This window comes from Amblyomma maculatum, chromosome 6, assembly GCF_055883805.1.
Source record: "Amblyomma maculatum isolate TAMU_Amacu chromosome 6, ASM5588380v1, whole genome shotgun sequence".
Classification (NCBI taxonomy): Eukaryota; Metazoa; Arthropoda; class Arachnida; order Ixodida; family Ixodidae; genus Amblyomma; species Amblyomma maculatum.
In genome coordinates this window covers 12,656,189-12,674,931 of record NC_139349.1, presented here as the reverse complement: position 1 = coordinate 12,674,931, position 18,743 = coordinate 12,656,189, and the positions used below count along the sequence as shown (strand labels likewise).

Below are 18,743 nucleotides of genomic sequence, written 5' to 3'. Positions count from 1 at the left end.
CTTTTGGACCGTTGAAGTCTCCTGTTTGTACTCGTGGGGAAGGCCTAATAAAGAAACGCTGGTATATTCGTACATGTTGCTCACATAGCAAGATGTCATTCTTCGAAGTTCCGTATCAGTCTGTGACAAGCGATAAAATTCAGAGAATAAAAGAATTGAGGAGGTAGACGCTAGCTTCAAGCACCTATCGACGCCTCGCGCGACGGCATTTCACTGCATGCATACGAGCGACAGATTTAACGTCACCTCCTACCTACTTATTTGTTCATGGCACCATAGCCCATGCACGTTTAATCTAACGGGTCCATTCGCATTAGTTCTCGTCTTTCCTCCTAGTACATTTTGAGCTCACAGTTATCACTGCAATGTCATATATTACGAAGTGGGGACAGATCACTTTTTAACACGGCCACTTTCTTTCAGAACGGAAGGAAAGATATCTTGCAGATATTGCTGGACGCTGAAACCCAAGAAACAACAGCTCTAAGTGAAGTGACCGATGGTGAGCTGCTGGGCGCTGATATTGTGCTGCGCCACGTTTGCAATTAAGTCCAGCTTTCTTGAGCATTACTTTTATGAGTGAGGCGGATGCGGAATATTACGAGATTCTGTAGTAAGCATACTGATGGAAATGATCTAGCATTTCGATAAACAGAAAAATATCGCTCTTAAAGTTCGTCTTGTGGTCGCAGCGAGCAACTAAAACTACCACAGAAAACCAATGCAGTGTATTTTTGACAATTGCTATACAGCCGCAGAATACTGCAAGATACTATTATGAACACGTTGGTGGGATTCGTCTAATCTTCCACCTATCAAAAAATCTTGATAGTAAACCAATGCGACACGTTTTGAGAGCCTCGTGCCGCAGATAAGCCAACGGCACCGTCTTAGGCGTCAGCTTAGTCCGTAGCGAATGTATAATCCGGACTAGTCGACCGAGTCGTGATATCACAACCCATGACCTCGCGCGGATATTTTAAACACTCCACAACGTTCACGTCAAACATGGCATCCGGCATTAAATTAAATAAAACGTCCCACGTAATGCAACTAAATGTTGTCGCATGTCTCAGTTGATTTAATTGTATAAAATAATTGACTTCGATCAAAGAAAAATATTGCAAGTGTTCAACGCTACTGAACCAAATATTGAGCGAGAGCATTAGCTGCGAGTGATCGCGTTCTTCTTTTTTCCTTCTTGCTCAACCCACATATAAAGCTCCGCTTTAACCAGCCCGTATGAATGTGCCCTATAGGGGTAACGTGAATGCCAGGGTCCTAGCAGGCTGATTCTGATATCCGTCCCATGTGAAACGAGAGAGCCATGTTGACAGCTCCTGCCGACCGCTTGAGTTGGTAGCCCAGCTCTCACAGTAGTGTCACGTGGGGTGTGACGTCACAGCGTCACGTGGGTGCGGCCGCGCCACGCTGAAGGCTCGAAACATAGAGTAGTATTGCTTTCGCAATAAAAGTTTGCGTTTTAGGCAGAGCGGAGTTAAAACCACGACTCTTGGATTGCGATGCAGACACGCTATATATAGACTAGCAAGACACGCCTGCGCGGTTGGAGAACGGCATGCGGTCTTACACGTAAAGTTCTGTCTTGCGACTGTATGCTACTGAGTATGTGTGTAATTAGAAGTGACAGCCTATTTTCGTGTCATACCCTTAAGGCAAAGCGCATGTGCATACACCCCCCCCCCCCCCCACACACACACACACATTTTTCGCACTCTTTGGTAGAAAACTACAACCGTCCCAAACGATTATCTGCGTGTATATCGACTGTTACGATATATGAAACTTGTTACTCTCGCGATCTTACGACATATAAAAAATGGCATTTCTGAACAACTTTCCTTTGGAAAAATTGCGCTTATCTAGAATTTTCGCGCCTGTCTAGTGACACTGGAAAATTGTAGAAATATACAATGAGTTTAGCACCGCGAGTGATATAGATTTTTATCATCGTACAGACGAAATCAGTCTAAACGCTCTCACTCGAACGCATATGGTCGTCTCGACGAACATTGACACGCCTCTACAAAATTAACGAAATTGCATATGCAGGATGCATGAAGTACAACAGCTCCAGCTCGTCGATACTACGATTTCTCTATTATATAGCCTTTTCTTTTTTTTCAATAAAACAGCGCAGTATAAGGACCGAAACCGAATAATGCCCCCGGCCGAAATTGTTTCAGGTGTCATCAAGGTTGAGAAGAAGATGACGCTGCCGGAACTTTCTATCAATACTGGAGTACTTCTGATTGCCGGGTAAGATATTATTGCCCAAAATCGATATTATTTAACGAGTAGCGTTTTCATTTTCTTCCAGTATTACATATTCATGCGCACGCAAAGGAAAAAGAAATAGCATTTTTCTGAGTCAGCATTAACAGGACTTCCCATGCAGAAGAAGGACTATTGTCTATTTACTTGAAAAAAAAATAAAAAAGAAAAGAACATCCAGCTGTCTCTGTACACACGTGCTTGATGCTTTATGTTGCCGTTTTTCGTTTCAGCTTTGGAACCACCTCAGTGGCTCTCAGTTTCGTGTGTTACATGCTCGCGAAACATCCCGACATCCAGGAAAAAGTGAGGGAGGAAGTGAAGCAAGTGAGAGAAAAATACGTGAGTGTTTACATCTGTAGCCATATCCATTCTGAGATTAAAGCTTGCGTTTAAAAAAAACACACATTTACGGTCGTGACTCAGTAAAGTGGACACATGGTTCTTGCTAGCGAAAATGTCCATAACTCGCGTCGTTCGTAATAACGAATGGAGAAAAAAATTATCAGGGTTTCAACTAAGCTCAAACCGAACCTGACGTGAAAAATCACGGTTTGACTCGGCTTAGCTGTTCAATCAATCAATCAATCAATCAATCAATCAATCAATCAATCAATCAATCAATATAAGCTACCTTTATTTGTATGCAAAGAGATACATAAGGAATATTTGGACCGATAGCCGCGGGGCTAGTAGCCTACAAAATAAACTCGGTCAGTCAGCCGTAATGAGCAAAAAAAAAAGAGAGAAAACAAACAAACAAAAAAAGAATCAACACGCACGGATGAATATACATTTCAGCGAGCGGTTGATAGGCGAGCCATACAAAACACAAGCACATAATGGAAAAAGAAAAATCACAGAGAAAACGTTCAAGGACAAAAGAAAACCCTGCAGCCGTGGCCGAGTGGTTAAAGCGCCCGTGTCAGCTGCGGGATGTAGTTAGTTCGAAACCTACCGCCGTACACCCACCGGTAAAAATGTGTACAAGCGTCCCCCGACCTGGCGCCCGGTTTTTCTATAGGGGTGTGCGCTTGGGAGAACCCCCTTAAAGGAGAAGAGGCACTTCACTTTTGAGTTCAGGTTTTATCATTTGTAATGATGCCTTGGGCATTACTGTACAAGGATCACCACGTCACATTCGCCTATAGACAAACGTCAGCCCGTGACGTCAGCGAAGATGCGGTGGCGCTGGCGACAGCAGTGACTTTCGTGGTGTAGGCAAAAGCGCGGGCCGTCTGCATTGGATGCGCGGCGATTGCTGTGTTTTCGGGCATAATTCCCAATATTTCTACGAGCTGTGGTGCGGTTGATTGCGCCACGAGGCACAAAAAGCAAAATGGCACTTGTTTTAACATGTTTCTTGCGGTAGAATAAAAATGAGAGCGAAGGGCAGCGGCATTGAGCGCGACAAGTAGACTCTTCGGTGACGGATTGCCTTCGCGGCTAACATATATATGCGTTGCAGTTCTTCACCGAAACTAGATCAGTTCGTTTGCAACCCTTAATTATCATGATTGCTTTTCGGCGGCACGACGAATAGCGCAAGAACAAACGCCTGCAGCTCGTGCCCATTTTGATATGCTGTTAAGTTGTAAAAATTGTTCAGACGCGATATATTCCGTGTGCGTATGATCCCGCAGGGAAGCTGCACTGTGAGTTCTATTCACTTGCAGTGCTGCCCGTGCATATGTTCACACAGAAAGGACACAAACGCTGCTGTGAAGGTAATTGCAATTACTTTGAGCGCGGTCACTCCAGTACGATATTGCTGGCTATAACAGGCCCGGACCTGTAAAGTATAGCTTTTCTGTGTTTGTACTTTCACGAGTTTCAACCAGTCTCTTCATCACCGGTTCTATAGTAAACATTGTTATGATCCGGGCAGTTCCGCAGCATTATTTCTCATTTCAAAATTTTATTTTTGGAGGTCATTATGAGATCCTGACGAACGAATTAAATATCCACGTACAGTCTAGCTCTGATAGAGCAGGATATTTAAGTATATATATATGAAGGAAAGTTTTCTTTTCTTTCTTTTTAATGGTTGCTTAGATAATCACAGAAATTAGTAATGTAATCTGTTTAGGGGAAATATAATTAAACACAAAGTAGAAGAAAAAACAACGTGCCGATAGCCGATATATATATATATATATATATATATATATATATATATATATATATATATGGTACATGGAGTTCAATGTCCCAAAGAGGAATCGACTATGAGGGGTGCAAAATAAGCAGAGTAAGATGATGCGCATTTGAATAAAAAATTTCCATATATATTAAAAAAAGCTCAGCAGATCACGCAAATTTCGCTGCAAGCGATCGTGGAAAACGTTTCATCTGCACTCATGCGTCTCTCCTATAGAGCAAAGAGAACAAATGAGAGCTTTCGTACTGGCATTCATGTACATATTAACCTGTGAATGACCTTGCTACATCTATAAGATGAGATAGACGTCAACGTCTTTTTTATCGGGCAGCGAAAACAAGTTGGCAGTGCACTTTGCCAACATGTTAAAAAGATCTAAAAGATTGAGTTCTTCTTTTTTTTTTTTTTAGATACGAAATTCTATGACTTAAGTTGCCGATAAACTGAGCTAGAAATGTGATTTCTACTTTACTATATATAGTTGCCGCTAATATTGTTCTTTAGAGTGAGTGCTTGAAGCAACAGAAAGGCAGTCAATAGATTCGTCATATGAAAAACACACTTCCAGTCATTCATATTGTCGTCCTCCTTGCATGCGCTAGGAATAGGCCTGGGAGTTGAACAGGGTTGACTATTAGTCTTTTTTATACATTGCGCTTTCTCGTTTTTATTTAACTTAATCACTCATGGCCGTCGCCTACGTACCGCAGCCGCGCGCTGTTGAGGCCACGGAGAAGGAAGCCAATGCAGCGCTCTTCGCCAAGTAATTATAGCTGTAATCGGCTGATAATGAGCGGAATTACTCTCCAGGCATAAACCAAGCTATTTCTATGTATAAGCGAAGCTTACGTTTCAATATATTCGCACGCGCGAACTGGTTTCGAAGGCAGCGTCGCTTTGCGCAGTGTAGGCACGCCGCGCTTTTGCCTACACCCCATATCGCTGCCGATCGCAGCGCCACCTTTGTTTACAAACATGACGCTTGTCTATAGCCGCTAAATAATTTATAATCAAATTTCTTTTCTCACCAGTTTCGGTTTCAACAGTCGAGCGATGGCTGTGACGTCAAAGTCAAGTCTAGGTCACGCGAGGGATGAATAAGACAGCGATATAATCGTTCCGATAAGTCGTTTTAATTAACCAGAACATTGAATCCAGCCTGCCTCAAAGACAGGAATTACAAAAGGTAAATAGTTTCATGCCGCGCGTGACCTAGACTTGATTGCGACATCACAGCCATCTCTCGGCTGCTGAAACCGAGACCAAAACTGGCGAGAAAAGAAAATTCAGTAAAAAATTACTTAGAGGTCATAGGCAAAAACCGCATGGTGATCCATATACAGGCATGTCTTTGCACCATTAACAAAAAGAAAAATGCCAACAAATTTTGGCGTCAATAGTCATTTAAACCCCGCTGCGCTCCTGGTGGGACAAGCCCAGTTTCGAACAACCTAGCAGCCTGCAAAGGTGGTTCCATGTTCATCTTGGTTCTCACTTTGAGCCACTGGCCGTGACAGTGGCGGGGTGGCGGTCAATTTCGCCCGCAGTTCGCCCGCGGGTTAGTCGGTGTGTGTGTGTGTGTGTGTGTGTGTGTGTGTGTGTGTGTGTGTGTGTGTGTGTGTGTGTGTGTGTGTGTGTGTGTGTGTGTGTGTGTGTGTGTGTGTGTGTGTGTGTGTGTGTGTGTGTGTGTGTGTGTGTGTGTGTGTGTGTGTGTGTGTGTGTGTGTGTGTGTGTGTGTGTGTGTGTGTGTGTGTGTGTGTGTGTGTGTGTGTGTGTGTGTGTGTGTGTGTGTGTGTGTGTGTGTGTGTGTGTGTGTGCGTGCGTGCGTGCGTGCTTGCGTGTGCGTGTGTGTGTGTGTTGTTTTTCTTTTGTTTTTGTTTTTTGTTTTGCTCTATTTGTCGATTTGGTAACGCTCTAGGAAATACACAGATTAGACAACGTGTCCTCGTTTACGGCGTCCTCTCCCGTTCCAACTCAGCCCGCCGGACACGGCGCGCTATTCTTTGGCCGAGACAGTAAAAGGACAGTAGAAGGACAGTAGAAGCCGAAGCACCGTGCGCTCCCTTCCGCGAGAGTTTTCTTCACTGCCACTCATGATACTGAGATAGTAACCCTCATCAACGGACTGCAAAGAATGAAATGAACAAAGAAAAGGGTCATAACTCAGTCATTTAAAATTTTTCAGTGCACTCCTCTGATGCCCCGCACTCAAAATACAGAATGTGAAGCATTTGGTTCTGGCAGGAGTTGGCACTCATCGCTGTCCAATATGAACGCGACAATATTAAATGAACTCCACTGGATTCTGCGTGTTACTTTTCCCCTTGTCCACTGCCCAGACAGCTATAGTTACCATAATAACCAAGGCGTAATGCATTAAAAATTTAACTAAAAAAAAACTATCCATAATCCGAGTTGTCCGTGTCAACGAGGGTAGTAAGAACGAAGCAATAAACGGAAGCCATAGCCAAAGGAGACTATGCGGAAGCTTACGAAAATACGACCCCAGGCATAATTTTTTTCGTCGATATCGCTGAAGATGCTTGAACATTTCCAGAAACTGTCATCCGTAAGGTACGGCACGCCGAAGACGCATATGACGTACTTGGTAGAATAGGTCGCACTTCTGTACTACCGGTGCAGGGTTCCCTGGACTACACGGCGGTGACTCAAGGTCTCAAGTACCTGTCCTGTGTTGTGGATGAGACGCTGCGAGTCTTACCCGTGGTCGTGGCGTGAGTGCACCTCTCAGCTATTCCACCTGCGGCGCTTCGCTCTGAAAAGGCTTGCTGCAGCGTCACCGTATAGATATACCTTAATTGCGCTCTGCTCGGCAGGTTCACGACGCGGTCTGCACGAGAGGACTTTGAATACAAGGGCGTGCGGTATCGTGCCGGTCTTAGCATCATGTCTCCGACCATGGTGTTACACAAGGACTCTAAGGCCTGGTCTGAGCCCGAATGTTTTGACCCCGAGAGGTAAGGACTTGCATCACATGCACACGCGGTCCTGCGCAGTTAGAAGATGGCCTTTCGATAAGCGTGCATGGACACGTGATCGTTTTCTCAGAATCGTAACTGCGCAGCACGACCGCGTTGAAAATACAAGAAATTATCTGTGACGGTTTAGTCACGCTCAGAAAGGGAGTTTTGGAAGCTTTGGAATTAGTCGCTGAGGGACGCTATATATATATGTCGCCCTCAAAGCCGGCCACTTGACCACTGAGTGAAGAACAAAATCTGGCCGACTTCCTTCTATGTCTCCGAATTTTAGAAACGGCGTGATACATCTGCCAGAAATAGGCTGATTCTCACACCACAAACCAACTGAATATTGAGGGCTTTGAGTGTTGCATACCATAACCTGAAGGTTTGGAAACGTTCTGTATTCAGTAAACAAAAACCTAACGACCATCACATGCGCTGTACTGTCAGGAACCGATCTCATGTACGCATGAGTGAATAAATTGAAGTTTATTTTGAAGCAAAAAAAAAATCATCAGTTGGGTTGTTGAGTGCACGATCTTGTTAGGGACAGCCGCCTGCCTCGCCCTTTGGACCATTACTCTAGAAACTCTAGAAACAATGTAATTGTGTTCTACATTATACTCAGATAAATGTCAATTCTTTGAGGAATTACAAAATTTATACCTTACAATGTTGTAATGCGAAAAGAAAAAGAAAATATAAATTAAACGATCGAACTCGTCTTTTATTTTGGTTCGATTTGGGATTTAGGTATGTGGCTTCCTCTTTCTAGCGGCTGGTCCTTATGAAAAAACTTCCTCAGATTTCCTCGCCGAATTAAACAGATGTCCCTAGTCTACTTGTCATCGCGCAGACTTCTCTCCATAAGAAGAGTCGTCGCTTTGATGTGTTTACGGTTGCCTCCATATTCTGAACAATGCCGGCTGTCTGTTCTATTGTCACCGCGTTCCCGACAGCCGAATTGCCATCGAGCAGTCGTCGAGGCGGGAATCCATCACAACTACAGTGAACTAGAATACTCTAGTACACTATAATCGCAACACAACACAACCAGCACAACACTGCAAGCGCTTGTGTGTCCTCGTTTTTCGTCGCGTGTCTTGCTGTGTTGCGCTGGCATACATACATACCGGATCACCAACTAGCCCGCACTCTTACCGTACGGAATCCATGTGCCTGTTCGAAAGTCATTCCGGACTGATGCTGTGGTTGGAGACGTTTTTCGCTCAAATTCTTTACTACGGAACACGTACGGCGAGATTTGAGAAGGTTCTATTTATACGCATTCTGATCATAGACGCGTGGTGCTCTGCTATTACCGCGTGCAGGTTTCTACCAGAGAACGCCGCCCAGCAGCATGGCATGGCGTATCAGCCTTTTGGCCAGGGCCCTCGCAACTGCATCGGCAAGAGACTGGCACTCATTGAGATTATCTACACCGTGGGCCGCATCGTTGAGCGCTTCCGACTGGAGATGGGACCATCGCAGAAGGCGAGCATGATTTCACTCTCCGCCGTTCAGGATGCAGCAATACCGAGTTAATTCGTATTTTGCGATGTCATTGAAAAGGTTCGAATTAACCAAATATTGAGTTAACGAAGGAACTGAAAGAAATCCAGTAACCCCACATCGACGTACCACTTATTTCTTGAAACATGGCCGTATCGTTGATTGCTGCTTGCATAAATTTACGGCGAAAGCATTTAATCGCGAATTAGCTGTCCTCATTATTAGTACACGTTTTAAAGCTAAGCACAGAGCTACTAGAAATGGCTGTTTAGTTGTGCTAATTGGTCATTTCATTTTTAGTATGTGTTACTGTCGTGGCTGCTCTCAACTCCCCGCTATAAGACAGCCGCATACGAACTCTAAGCTATCGCACTGAACAGATGCTCCTGTATGGTGTTGTTCCAAAATTCACGCATGCTTCAAAGGCAGCGTTCGCATAGCGGCCTGCGGTCCAATGGGAAAGACGGTCTAACAACAACGTTTTTAATCTTGCATCGCTTATCAGCGGCCATACAAAGAGGCCCCAGAGAGAAACAGACACGTTAACAAAGCTAAAAAAAAAAAAGTATATCTTGTAGTGGAGGGCTGCGGAATAATTTCTACCACCTGGGGATCTTCAACGTGTACTGGCATGTTGTCGATGTCAGTGCACGTTAAAGATACCCAAGTGGTAGAATTTATTTCGAAGGCTTCCACTACGGCACTCTTTTTTTACTCCCATCTTCGCTTACCCTTACAGGTTTGGTTATAATAGTTTAGCGTCCTAAATCGATTCAGGCCCTGAAAAACACCTTAGTGAAAGGCTCCGAATATTTCAACCATCTGGGGTTCCTTACCGTGCATGACACAGAATAGTACAAGGGTATCTTGCGTTTCGCGTTCAGGGTGAGGTTCACGTGCCCACCAAGAAATGTGGAACTGCGCCTTTCTTTTCCTATAAACTAATTAAAAATAATAAATAATTGGTTAACAGGAAGAGAAAGGAGCAGTATCTGTCACACTTGCTCTATGGATGCCTGAAACCCCACCGTAAGGGAAGGGAGAAAGATGGGAGTGAAAATAGAGAGAGATAGGGGAGCCGTAATGGAGGGCTACGAAGTAATTTTGACCACCTGGGGATAACGTACGCTGACATTGCGCAGCACACGGACGCCACTTCGTTTCGCCTCCATCGAAACGCAACCGCCGAGGTCGGGTTCGAGCCCGGGCACTCCGGGCAGTAGTCGGGCGTCTACCACTGCACCATGTATGGAGACGCCACGACTCTCCAAAGGCTCGAAGTGCTAGCAGCATTGCTTTCGCAATAAAAGGTTGACAGTCTCATGTGAAGCACGTTTGCATAACTTGTATTTCAGTCGACCCCGGGTATAACGAACTCCTAGGGGACCACGAAATATTTCTACGTATTGATCATTCGATAGATAAAATATGCCATCATAGGAGCTTATCTGTAGTTCAGAAGCATGCATACCCCATATGTAATACCCTCAATATAGGGAGCCCTTAAGGTATTAAAGTGACGTGATGTGATGTGTACTCACGCTAACTGCGCGCTTTGTGCGGCGATTCGTGTCCCGCCGGCCCGCTGGTAGCCCAGCGCACGCCGTGAGTGCAGTTTCTCGCGAGGTGCACGCAGGCGCATCCGCACGTCGAGCGTCACTTCGCGCCAGGCATTGGGAATGGTACGCACCTCTGCGTGCTGCTCCGGTCCGCTGGCGGTCTGCTCTCATAGGGACAGATAGGGATGCCAGAGCTAGCGCACTGCGCCGCATGACACAAGTGCCTTTGGGGTTGAAGTGGGCATCAAATCTGCTGCGAATCGTGCTTAGAAAAAAAGCCACTGCTAATCATAAGGGGTCACATTTTGTTACTGGTATAATATAAACGTAACAGCTAAGCTCAAATAAGGTGCAAGTAGTTTCTTCTTCAGCAGCGAAGCAGACCACGCGAGATCTGCCGCAAGCCTTCGGTCAGCAAGGCTGGCTCTGCCGCACGATCACGTGATTTGAACGTTGACTTCCGCCTGGCAGCAGCATAATCGGAATCGCGGTTTTACAGTGTTAGTGCTGCCAGCAGGCGGCCAAAGCTGCGCAGCCGGCCCAGCTCCGCGCGCGAAAAGCGATCCTGGGACCCCACTAGGAGAAACGCCCCTTGTTGGGGCGCAGTTCGATATATCGAATGTTTCGCAGGACGGGAGTTCGGTAAAGGCGAACATCGCTACTATACTTTTGCATGGGATTTTCAATGGGATATGCTGAGAGTTCGACAAGACCGATAATTCCAAATATCCAGGTTCGATATATTCGCTATCGACTGTAATGATAAAGGTGGTTAATCGGTGCAGTGCTGCTTTTGTTTTGGCTAACAACATGACCCTGGCGATTTTCAGGAGACGATGGACCTTCGCTTCTACTCAATGGTCTGCGAACCTCGTGAAGGACCATGGATCAAATTCTCACCGCTCGCGACAGAGGAGCGAGCTTGAGGAAGAATCGACGCCATGCAGCAGAAACTGTCTTCCAGGCGCCGCCGAAAATTCTTCTGCAGTGCCATCCCTCCTGACATGGCTGAGAAGCTCACAGTACAAAACACTAGTTGCACGATTTCATAGCAACGGCAAAACTGGTGACCGCACAACGCAAGTGGCGGCATATTGTACTGTATTTCTTTAATATTTATTCAGCGGAAGGTGCGTCAGCGTGGTATTCACACCTCAAGCTTCCTATAACCTTCGCGCTAAGGAAGTTGCCGCTCACTGACGCATGCGCATGCGCCAGTGAGCGGCGCATGCTCGAAATACATTCTGAGCGAGGAAAAAAAAAATACAAGATCCGCATATGCGAAAGCATCAAAATCAAGGTCTCGGGCAGGACAGGCTTTGAGGCGCGTTTGTACCTTCCCACCCACTGAGGACTCCAACTGTTGTACGAGGAAAAATGGTCCCTCAATGCGACAAAATTAACACTGCCTGACGACGTACACCATTCACTGATACGCTACTCGGCGGCCGGTAACTTCCTAATAAGAGTTCACTGCGGTATCTTCCAGAGAGACGAAGTTAAAAGAAAAATAGCGGTTACTTTCAGAAGAAGCAAACATATCAAACGCAGAAGCCCCGCGCATGCGCCCCCGACGGTTCCGCCGTTATAGACACCAAATTTTTATGGCATTTTTCTTCTTTTTAAATATTCGCAAGACATTCCTGTATATGGACCCCCACATAGTTTTCGCCTATGACCGGTAAATAATATATAATTGAATTTTATTTAGCACGAGTTTCGGTTACGGTTTCAGAAGCCGAGCCTGCGAAGGCACAATCAAGTCTATCTTACGTGCGAATCAAAAAAAGAATGAAGAGAAAAGAAACAGCGATATAATAGCTGACTCTTCACTAGTTATGATTCCTCTTTATGTGGCAGAGTGGCTGTAACGTTGTTGTGAATTACAACGACAGAGAAACGATCATATCGCTTTTTTTCATCCGTCACGTGACCTATATAGACACAGCTTTGACATCAAAGCCATCACTCAGCTGTTGAAACAGAGACAGGTGAGAAAAGAAATTCAATTATAAATTATTCATAGGCGAGTATCACGTTGCGATCCGTATGCAGAAATGCCTTACGCATCATTGCAAAAGACAAAACTCGAGCTCCAAAAATAGGTGTCTATAATCTTTGTTAAGCCGTAATCATTCACCTGCAATGAGCTGGATGCTGAAAGCTGGGCGAGGTTAACGCATAATGAGATGGACAGCTAACATAGATCATGCATAATCTGAAACGCCTTCTGTGCAAATTATTAGGTCATTGTAAACATTCATTTTCTATTTCAAATGAACCGGTATATAGCGTATAATACCTACATTAAAGCATTCTAATAGTAAACTCGGAACAGCCAGTAACTGGTAATGTCGGTGAAACATTTACTGTAGCATTATTTTGTTACATGCCACGAAACTAAACGTATTATGAAGAGAGTATATTGTTTGGCGTTACTGCATGTTGTGGTAGGTAGTAACTGTCACGAGTTGAACTTCACGCGTTGACAGCGCGCCTTGATTCACGTTCATGCAAAGATTTTCCGGTTGAAGAAAACTGCATTCTGTATGCCCAATTTCTTTTCAGGATAATCTCAGGATAGTAATTCTGGAAGAGGTTTCTAGCAAAACCTGATTTCTTTTTATCGTTTTGCAGTCAATTGGCGAGCAAAATAATGACGTGAAACGTACAAGTCGTTAAAAAAATTCTGAGTACGGTTAGGGTATTCGTTCAAAAAAGAGACATGCAGCGGTTGCGTCGGTCATTCTTCGCAAAAAAATCGTCTGAGACTTTACCTTTACTGACGGTTTACATTTGGAAGGCAGCGCTATGAGTGGAGCGGTCGATGCGGGCCAACTCGTGTGCTGCAGCTTACGCCTCCATATGCGTGGCGGTCTTAGAGGTGGTACTTATGAGCATGCATTCGAGTCAAATTTGAAAGCCTTGCGTGTATAGTATAATTTACAGATAAATTTTAAGCAGTGATCCTGCGACCGATTGGGCCGACACATCCCCGCCGCGCGCAAAGCTGCCGTTTGACGTCACATGGGCTAGCTAGGCTATAGTGTACTAGAATACTCTCTATAGCTGGACGCGCCTGCTCGTTGGATGTTCCCAAGTTAGGCGGGCGGGACGGGGCGTGGGGGGAAGGTGCTGTCGCGACTTGTTTGCTTCCTTTGTTCTTGCGCGCCGGCGAGCGTCATTTTTGATCGCCCATATCTTTAGTGCTGCTTAAATTTTTTCGTTACCGTAACGATTGATGGGATGTCTAATGCTCTCGCGCATTTTCTAGTTCTTGCAAATTGCTTTTTAAGGGCCCATAAGATGTGTCGTAGTTTTTTTTGTTTTTGTTTTTTTCATCAAGCGAATAAAAAAAAGTGAGCGTCTACGACGTTTATTCATGCCCGCACTCTGTGCTGAGGAACGCCACGGATATCCGACGAGCGAGCGGTTCGAGCGGCGCCTCATGCGCGGCTTCTACACTCTCTTTCGATCGGGCCGCCAACGGCAACGCCAATGCGGCTTAACTAACCCACAAAAGGCGCATAAGAGCTGCACTCTAAAAACGCATACATACGGGCGCATCATGATACCAAGAATGTGCACATATCTCTTTCAGTGCATTTACATATCGTACTAAAAGTATAAACTAACTAATTAGGCGGTTTGGGATTTCCCCGTGACTTCTTAATTATTTTGGTCTGTTTGAGTGAGCGGGTGTGGTTGGACTAAGGCCTACTTGCTCGGCGAGATTCACTGTGCGGTAGAGGTGTGCAAGGGCTCGGGCCACTCTGAAGCCCTCTGCCTCGGGCTCAGGCCGGGCCACAGTATGTCTCGGGCGGGCCGGGCCGTACACACCGATCCCGAGTACACGCAACTTGGCGAAAGCGCGAACATAGCAATGGTGCGCTCGACGTCTCGAATGCATAACATTGTTTTCCTGTAGCCTCCCAACGACAGAGCGCCCGAGCTCTCAGCCGAGGTTAATCCGAGGTTAATCTACAGGCGCTCCCGTTAACAGACGTTTCATTACTCGTTTCGAGATTTAGCACCATGATGTCGCCTATCGCGTCTCTCCTGTGCCTTGCTCCTGACCTCGATATAGCCTCGGTGGAGAGCGGCATAACTGCAAGAGTGAAAGCATCCGCCGTGCTAGAGGTTGCCTCGTGATTTTTCAACCCAGACAATGCAGTTGCGGCGCGCCTTGCCGGCACCGTGAAAGGCACACGGTGCGTATAGACGAGCTCACCCAGTACACGGCCACATAATTAGCCCTTATTTTACTCATAGTTAGAGCCTTCGCACTTATATATAAAAGCAAGAAAGCTGTGTACACAAAAGCCCGTCCTTGTTAAGAACGTATTAGCCAAAGCCCCAAGATTGAGCGGCGAAACTTCAGCGCTGCTAGATTCATGGTCCGGATTCAGGTCTGTGCACAGATCCGGACCGGGCGAAGGCTCTTTCAGTGTCGGGCTACAGAATTTCGGCCCGTGCACACCTGTACTGTATGGCCCATGGAGACGGAGTTGACAGAACCTCTAGTTACAACCAGAAAACAAGAAAAGACATCTTACTTTGCGAGCTTTGTCACGCTACCACAGTGGGACATTGCATAAATCTCGCCCCATTATAGTCACTGGAATTGCAGGCCCGCTCAAAACCTAAATATATATATATATATATATATATATATATATATATATATATATATATATATATATATATATATATATATATATATATATATATATATATATATATATATATATATATATATATATATATATATATATGCATTTCGTGAAAAATGTTTTATACTGATGACTAACAAAAGTTACTGCCGCTTCTAGTATACTCTTGAGTCTTGAACTCCCCCCCCCCCCCCCCCCTAGAAATTCCCCCTTATCACTAATTTAAATTCGTGGGGAAACTACCGTCATTTATCTGTACTGAAGTCGAGAGTTTGGCGGAAACACGTCACATGATGTAGTACATGCAGGAGAGGCCAAATGCCGACCAAAAAAATGAAGATACTGACGTTCTGGCTGCCGCAAGGAGCTTTATTGTTCACGAGGTAGACGGGAAAAGCAGGCTATTTAGGCTTAAAAAGGTATGTCCTAGGCAACGTGCGTATGTATGCGCCAGGAAGTGGGCCGTCAGTGGATTAAGTGTGTTATCGGTTGTTTCATGAATGATTATGGATTACAGAGGCAGACGGTGGTAAATGTTCTATTCAGCTTTAAAATCCGCGCGCTTTCTAATCCATGGTATGCTTCGTGATTTCTGACCAGCATATTCGGACAGTGCATTAGACAACACTCTGTCTTTAACATCATTGCGGTGCTGACTCGCTGAGGCTCAAGCCAGGAACGGGCGTGTATTAGGTACCAGTGAAAGGTCGATTCTGAACATAGGTAGACTCCCCCTCCCCCCTCCCCCTGCGTTTTTGTACATACATATAATCATCGTTTTTTAGAGTGAAGCTATAAAAAAGTTCCAAGCCGTGGGTGGTACGCGTCACGTGGCGATGCATAGTATGCACAACAAAGTTATACATAGCACTTCCTTTGTGCAGAATCTCTAGCGAGGCTGTTGTCACCTTCTCAGCAGACTACATCAAGTTCCGTGTTCGAAAAAAAAAAAACGAAAGAAAAACGTCGATCGGTACCGCTACGAAAGTTAAAACTGAACGCTGTGTACCAGGCTCGTTCACGCTGACTGTCACTTTCCCTGACCAGCGGGATATCTTTTATTGGTCCAACAGAGTAGCTATCCTGCGCTTCGGGGGTTAGACCCCAAAAATTGGGACAGTCGCCTTAGTTACAGGCCAGCAGTTCTTAGACACCGGTGACATGTTCGACCAGTCAAACGATTTCTCGTTGGGCTCTTGGGTCCGAGCTTCGCAGAAGGGTCTCCCAAGCGACTTTATTTTATCCCTTCTTACATCGCACATTCTCATATGTGATCTAGCGATTAACTTTCATTACATGATGAGTATCTGTAAGGTGTATACTCGAAGGAATACTGAGCAGGGGGAGCAGATTTTCGCAACCTTCCCATCGCTCGTCGAGCCGGAATCCGAAACTATAGGACCGCTGGCAGTGCTGTTTCCCCGCCTTCAAATTCTTTTTGCCTCGGACTGCTGGCCTTAATTGCGGTCACAATGGGACGCGTTTGTTTCATTACGCAGCAAACTTACCGTTACAGTATGGCCTCGGGATCGAGCAGAGTCGCCACCTAGCGGCATAACGGCAGACCCTACCCAGTGTGGATGCGTGTTCGCGTCGCGTGCCAGCCCGCAGTGATTTACGTGCGCCTGTGTAGCGTGTACAAGAGTGCTTTTTGTTTGTTTCGCGGTTCCTGTGCGCTTTTGCTTATCTGTCTGCCTCTTGCAAAAGAAATGTGAACAGGCTATTACCCCACGCTTAATTTAAAAAAAAAACTTGTCCGTATTGAGTATGTCACGCTGGAAAGGACATCATCAGTCGCGGCCTTCGGCGCTCGAGGTTCTTTGACAAGCAGAGTTTTAAACGAAGCGCTGCTGTCATTGGGCGTCGTGTCAAAGCGAAACAGGTTGCTGCCGTCAATACAACTTAATGCAAAATCTCAAAAAATCATATATTCCCGTTTCTGTTTGTAATACCGTAACTTCTGAAACATGCGACCGCAGACTGCTGCATAGCAAAATCCAGTTTGAACAAACCACTCTGTGCCTTTGTATCCACGAGTCAGTTGTCCGAGTACTTTTTTTTTTTTTTTTTTTTTTTTGCTGTTAAATTTCTGTCGCGGTGTCTCAGTGGTAGGGCGCTCGACTGCTGATTTTGAGAACGGAGGTTCGACCCCGGCCGTTTCGAAAGGCGCTCCTCGGCCGTGGGATTTGACTGCAAGTTAAAGAATCTCACGTGGCCAACGACACCGAGGTCCGCCCCTACATCATCCGTCATACAGCCGATGTCTCGTGCGCGTTAAATCCATATAAGCATTAATTTTTATTTCTGTTGAAGGATTCTGCGCATCCGTAACAGTGGTAATGAGCACATTTCGCTTTACATAAATTCTCGAAACAAATCTTCACAGCCTCTGTTGCACTAAATATTACATATTACACAAAGATCAATTTATACTGGTAGCCCATTAGAATCATTAGAACCCCTTTTCGTCAGTACTGTATTTTGAGCAAGCTGGTTTTTTCTGACAAGGGGAGTAAAATAGATTTATAGGTACTTAACCATCTGTGTTTAGTTCGGGAATGAACCCATATTTATACATATTTATAGTTACATAAGATGAACTCCATTTCTTTCGGGATAGTTTTATATCCGCACCTGTTTTGGAAGTAAACGACAGAATCGCCCCAAGTCACTGCCAAACAATAATTACATGATAAAGAGATCTTCAGCCTCCAAAATTCTTTGTCAGAATAAGACAGCGATCAAGCGCAGTTTTTACGATGTTTTTGCAGCTACTGATTCGAAGCTTGCACTTTAACTTTACTAAAAATTAATCGCTGATAGTCCTAAATTTTGTGAACTGTGTAAAAGTTTTGTCACATGGTGAAATTCAGTCATTGGAAAAAAAATACACTACTAATTTACCATTTATAAACATCACACACATCAGAATTTCCTTATACTTCCCTCGGTTTCAGAAAATCATTTAGAATCATTTCACAGTTGTAGGGCTCTGCATCGTATTTGAAGGGCACGCCACTTCCCGGCACCCCCTTCCCTCTACTGCCGAGGGAAAACCGGTCCACCGCTCGAAGAGCGGTAGCCCAGCGCCTGTTAGGGATAGTTAGGGTTCCTCGATGCCTTTCGCCTCCCTAGCGTCAGTGGAAGCGTATAGCGCCCTCCTGCATCACCTCCTCTAGCCTCCTAGTGGTGGCATTGGCAAGGTATCATTGGCAGCTTCTAGGCCTCAGGTCATCCTCACGAATAAAGGTTTATGAATGGAATGAATGAATGAATGAATGAATGAACAAGCAGAACAGTACGATGTGCTCCGTTCTCTTCGTGTACTCCGCAGGCTCTACACAGGGTGCATTCGACAGTTGTCAAAGCGCTTTCGTTAAATAAGCGTTGTCATGGCCGCCGCGCGTGCCTCGACAAACAAGCGGCTGCCCACACTGCTGACGCAGAATCTCCCGACGCAGATGTCCTGTTTGGCTTCCCGGTACACTTCAAGCGTCGACTTCCCTTCCACGGCAGCCCTCCACGCCTGTCACTCTTGCGCGCGCACTTTGGCGTCAAC

The 18,743-nt window shown here is 45.4% G+C and overlaps 1 protein-coding gene across 1 annotated transcript in view; it reads left to right on the top strand.

Moving 5' to 3' along the window:
• LOC146185099 (cytochrome P450 3A4-like) overlaps window positions 1–13,879 on the top strand; it is a 37,598-nt gene extending 23,719 nt beyond the window's left edge. Inside the window, exons 8-14 of the mRNA XM_084606086.1 lie at window positions 424–502; window positions 2,208–2,280; window positions 2,529–2,637; window positions 7,100–7,191; window positions 7,294–7,434; window positions 8,772–8,934; window positions 11,342–13,879. Of these exons, the coding sequence (XP_084462212.1) occupies window positions 424–502; window positions 2,208–2,280; window positions 2,529–2,637; window positions 7,100–7,191; window positions 7,294–7,434; window positions 8,772–8,934; window positions 11,342–11,437 (753 nt within the window). The 3' untranslated portion in view covers window positions 11,438–13,879. The remainder of the gene's footprint in view (window positions 1–423; window positions 503–2,207; window positions 2,281–2,528; window positions 2,638–7,099; window positions 7,192–7,293; window positions 7,435–8,771; window positions 8,935–11,341) is intronic.
• Window positions 13,880–18,743: the final 4,864 nt, after the last annotated feature.